Raw genomic sequence first — 5,025 nt, forward strand, 5'->3', positions numbered from 1 at the left:
TGTAAAGGTAACACTCTCAGGTTTATGCCTAAAGTGTCAGTATGATTTTATGATGTTCTATCAGAGAAATACAGTTGTTTGAATGGAATAAAAATATAGTTTTTTTGTTCCCGTATAGCATCTTTTCTTGAAAATGACTGAGATTGACAGCTCCAGCAACCTGTCAGCTCTGTAATGATACATTGAGACCAAAGACACAAGTGTCTGCTTCCAACAGCAAAAGAAATGGAAGAAAAATACCAAACTATGAATATTTTATGGGTTTTTTTCTCTTGGTATACCCATGCGCTTTTGTTGGGTACCTTTTGGTGATGCCCAAGAACCTTTTTGGATAGGTAAGAAGGACACCAGAATCAAAAGCCTGTAACTTCAGAATGCCACATGCTAGAAACACAGTTCTGGTTTCTATGGAAAGCTAACATCTTGGGGCTTCCAATCATGGACTTGGATTGGGTGCTAGACATTTTGGATTTGATTGGCATAAGCATAAACTCAAAAATATCATTTTTTCTTATTACGTCTATGGGGTATTGATGAAAGAAAGGCTAAAACAATTGAAGTATGAACAAGTATTTAATAAAATAGTAGAAATAAGAAAGGCAAAATATTTAAAATAATTAAAAAATCAACTATATACAAACAAGAACATAACATAACAATATCAATATAACTAATAATACAAAACTAATACAGTGTATAATACAGTGTGTGTGTGTGTGTGTGTGTGTGTGTGTGTGTGTGTGTGTGTGTGTTTGTGTTTGTGTTTGTGTTTGTGTGTGTGTGTGTGTGTGTGTGTGTGTGTGTGTGTGTGTGGTGCAAACCATGCCATGTGGCAATGAAAAGTGTGAAAATGAAATCCAGTCCGGAAGTCCAGCATCATTCTTTCTTCCCTTTGTGTGTGTGTGTGTGTGTGTGTGTGTGTGTGTGTGTGTGTGTGTGTGTGTGTGTGTGTGTGTGTGTGTGTGTGTGTGTGTGTGTGTGTGTGTGAGTGAGAGAAAGAGAAGTGAGGGGGAGGGGGGAGTCCTACAAATTGTTCTTTGTATGCCACTCATTGTAGCAGTCCCTCTTCACCGTAAAGCACAGCACTACCTGGCATGAAGTGCACTCTGTGGTGCTCTTCAGGGAACAGTTCACACACCTCCGCCTCCCTGCTGTGCCATCTTCCGTGTAGTGCCTCAGTTTGTGATGTGCACCTTGGGGAGCTGGAGCAGGTGATGGAGGAGGGCCAGTTGAAGGTGACCCCGCTGCCTTCAGCTCCAACACCAGGGCCTCCCGGAACGCCTTCTGTGTAAGGGGGGTCTCATGCCTCTCTGCTGCCATACAGGAATGAAGTACAAAGGCGTTCACGATGGCAATGTCCAGAAAGTGATAGAAGAACGTCCTGTGCCACTTCCTGGTCTTGTGAACGGTGTTGTAAAACCCGATCATGGCATCAGAGAGGTCCACTCCCCCCATATGTCTGTGAAAATAAAAGATTACAAAAGTTTTGTTTAGCACATAGCATTACAATCATTGGTGGATTGTTACATACCCTTGAAGACAAAATAAAATAATGTATCTCAAGTACTTACTTGTTATAATCAGTGACAGCTGGTGGGGCAGGGATGGACTTCAGCTGCCACCGGCCATCTGTCCCTCTGACCCTCCTCTGAACGGTGGTCTGTGGGTTGTGGGCTGTGTGCATTGTGGAGCACAAGCGGACGTCCCTCGTGTCCTTCCACTGGACAAAAAGAACGGGATCATCTCTTATCCAGCGGATGGTACCACGTGGTGACTGAGAGGTGAGAGCTCCTGGACGTCTTCTCGGGTAGCCTATTCGCTGTTCTCTAATTGTTCCACAAGCCCATACCTTCTCGGCCAGGAGGTCCTTGAACAGGGTAGGGCTAGTATAGAAGTTGTCCACATAGAGCTTATAGCCCTGGCCAAGCACACGCGTGTCCACGAGATTCATGACTGAATCATAGCTGAGCCCCTTTTGAAGTGCCATGTTTCTCCCCTCATATACAAAAAAGTCCCATGTGTATCCGTTTGATGAATCTGCCAGCACAAAAAGTTTATACCCCCACTTAGTGGGCTTGTCTTTCATATACTGGCGGAGGATGGAGCGGGCTTTTGATTTCACCATCCTTTCATCCACTGCAATGTGTTGTTGGGGATGGTAGTGAGCTTTACACGCAGTCCTAATCTCGTCATAGAGAGGGCGGATCTTGCACAGACGATCGTAGGCCTGTGTTCCCCTCCTCCTGTCATTCTCTGCATCACTGTCTGGGTGGCTAATATGCAGCATGCTGGAGACAGCTGCAAATCTTCTCCCGGACAACATAGATGTGGGGAAGGGGAAATTGTAAAGTTCGTTCTTCGCCCAGTAGTCCCTTACAGACTTGGCCCCAACTAGGCCCATGTAAATCACCATACCAATATATGAAAGCAGATCCTCCAGGGACATCTGATGCCATCTATGAGGGTGGTTCCTTTGTCCATATATGTTAGAGTGATTTACTATTGTCTGTAGGGTGTTTCTTGTCATGAAGAGCATGAAGAGTTGCAGTATGGTGTATTGCACCCCCCCCACGACCTGGGGCCCTGGAGCGCGAGCGGGGTTGAATGATGGTTGTGGTGGTATGATGTCATCCACGTCCATCCCCTGCCATGGCTGACCATTTCCCTCTGGCTCCTGTCGCCTTCCCTGTCCTCTTCCTCTTCCTCTTCCTCTCCCTCTTCCTCTGCCTCTCTTGGTGGCAGGTGTGGCGCTGGATGGCTGCGCTGCTTTCCTCTTCCTTGCTCTGGTGGTAGCCGGCGAAGAGGCTGATGGTTGATCGTCTCCTTCCTCCTCACCAACTCTCTGCCCCTCTTTCTCCACCTGGCTCTCCTCCTCCTCCCCCTCCTCCTCCTCCTGTTCAGGGAGCCAGTCTGCATCAGAGGATCTATGTGGAAAAAAACACAATATAATTGCAAATTATTATTTCATGTAACATTCAATTTGATGTATCTCTCTCTCCTCCCTCCCTCTCTCTCTCTCTCTCTCTCTCTCTCTCTCTCTCTCTCTCTCTCTCTCTCTCTCTCTCTCTCTCTCTCTCTCTCTCTCTCTCTCTCTCTCTCTCTCTCTCTCTCTCTCTCTCTCTCTCTCTCTCTCTCTCTCTCTCACACACACACTCTCACACACACACACACACACACACACACACACACACACACACACACACACACACACACACACACACACACACACACACACACACACACACACACACACACACACCTCCCCCCTATCGCACTCGGTCACTAAAAGGTGAGAGACTTTCAATGGCCCCTTCCCCCATTGCATACACTTTGTATCAGCTGTGAACCAAACACACACACACACACTAGGCAACAGGTAGTATAAATACAACATAAGCACAATTCAAAGCATTTACATTAGGCATTATGGATGAAAACAGCTAAACATATTCGTAATGCAAATTGCAACATGGCAACAGCACAATGTTCACCCAGAAAGAGAAATACATAGTACAGACAAATGCCCCCATTCATCCATTGCCTTCACACACAAACAGATAATCATAGCATACACTATAGGTTACATGCAGAATGAATACAATTAGAAAGCATTTGCAGCCGTAGTGGATGAACAATCGCTGTATTTACATTGCAACATTGCAACACTGCAACATCTCGAATGCGGTCCAAAACGCACTATGCAACTAGCACTAAGTACAATCCAGTAGTGTAAATGAATATGTGACATCTGTTTACATTCAGTGAAAGTTTAGAAACAACACTTACATCTCCAAGGCTGGATCGAGTCCTTCCAAAAATGCCACAGAGTCAACCGATGACATGCTCCCTGCGTCGGACTCTTCGTCGCTGGATTGTAAAATCCATTCGGCTGCCTGTTGAGCAGTCATCTTAGTTGGGCCAGCAACATTCTTCTTCTTGCTCGTTGCCTTCTTACCAGACATTTTGCACGCAGTAGACTGTCTGTAAGACTGTACGCAAACTGTATGTCCCGTGCTGTCTTCCGAAGTCTGTGTAAAGTCTACTGTTCTCTCGCGTAACGGTGCGTCCTCTCAAAACTCTACAGCTTGCTGTTTACGCGAGCAATTACGCAAACATCGAAAACAGCAAGTGGGTGGTTCTCTGTAAGTCCAAGGCAGTCGAGTGATAGCTCGTTTGAAAGCTATGAATCTCAACTATAATATTCAGTGACTCATGAAACCCGAAACTCTCACTGTCCTACGCCAATGGCGAGGTAAAGACGGGAGGTCAGATTTGAATAGCAGTGCCCTATTGGTCTTCAATCGCCTGTAACTTTCCATAGGAGGATCCGATTGGCTCGTGGGTGGTGTCAATCAAAAGCTAAGACCTTCGAGAACATCATTCAGGCACTGTTTTGCGCATTTCGTGCGGTGGAGTGGATTCCTTCGTCTTCAAAGACGCTTGTAGTGAAGAAATACAATTACACAACGTATGCAGGAAGCCAGGAAACATTGGGATTATCACAAAAACACAAGGATTTGAAGTAAATGGCCTGGATATTCCAACATTGTGGACACTGGATGACTCAGAGAAGAAATCTTGGACCATAAAACATTCGTTGGGAATATTGAGAAATTTTCAAAGGTAAGTACACCCCGTTTTCGGTTGCAATTTTGATGACATCACACACAGAGAAGATTAGCCCACTGTTAGCTGTGTGGAGAGTGTTGATCTTTGAGGATGGGTTCATATGAAAGCTGACGTTCTCAGCTTTCGAACGGTGTGTGGTATGACCATTATAAGCTTGTGTACAGTCTATAGGACAACAAATTCTTTATTTTTTTTTAAACAAAATGGCGGCATCGTGCCGTGAGCGGCACAGTGCGGCTTAAGGGGTTAACCATCATCAGAGCTGTGGTGTGGTGTGGGGAGGAGCTAAAGGATGCTGGGATAGCTACTCACTCTTGACTCTGCTGTTGGTGGTCAGCAGACGGTGTCGTCACTTCTGACTTCTCCAGCACTCTGCAGCTCAGATCCAGCTCCCAC

At 45.7% G+C, this 5,025-nt stretch overlaps 1 protein-coding gene across 1 annotated transcript; it reads right to left on the reverse strand.

Annotated features, from left to right (window-relative positions):
• Window positions 1–781: 781 nt before the first annotated feature.
• LOC134464721 (piggyBac transposable element-derived protein 4-like) lies at window positions 782–4,816 on the reverse strand. The gene is made up of 3 exons (XM_063218073.1): window positions 3,787–4,816; window positions 1,572–2,924; window positions 782–1,459 (listed from the first exon to the last, which is right to left on the reverse strand). Exons 1-3 carry the CDS (start codon window positions 3,960–3,962, stop codon window positions 1,024–1,026), a joined length of 1,965 nt encoding a protein of 654 aa, XP_063074143.1. The 5' UTR covers window positions 3,963–4,816; the 3' UTR covers window positions 782–1,023.
• Window positions 4,817–5,025: the final 209 nt, after the last annotated feature.

The sequence above is a fragment of the Engraulis encrasicolus genome, chromosome 15 (assembly GCF_034702125.1).
Source record: "Engraulis encrasicolus isolate BLACKSEA-1 chromosome 15, IST_EnEncr_1.0, whole genome shotgun sequence".
In the NCBI taxonomy this organism is placed as follows: Eukaryota; Metazoa; Chordata; class Actinopteri; order Clupeiformes; family Engraulidae; genus Engraulis; species Engraulis encrasicolus.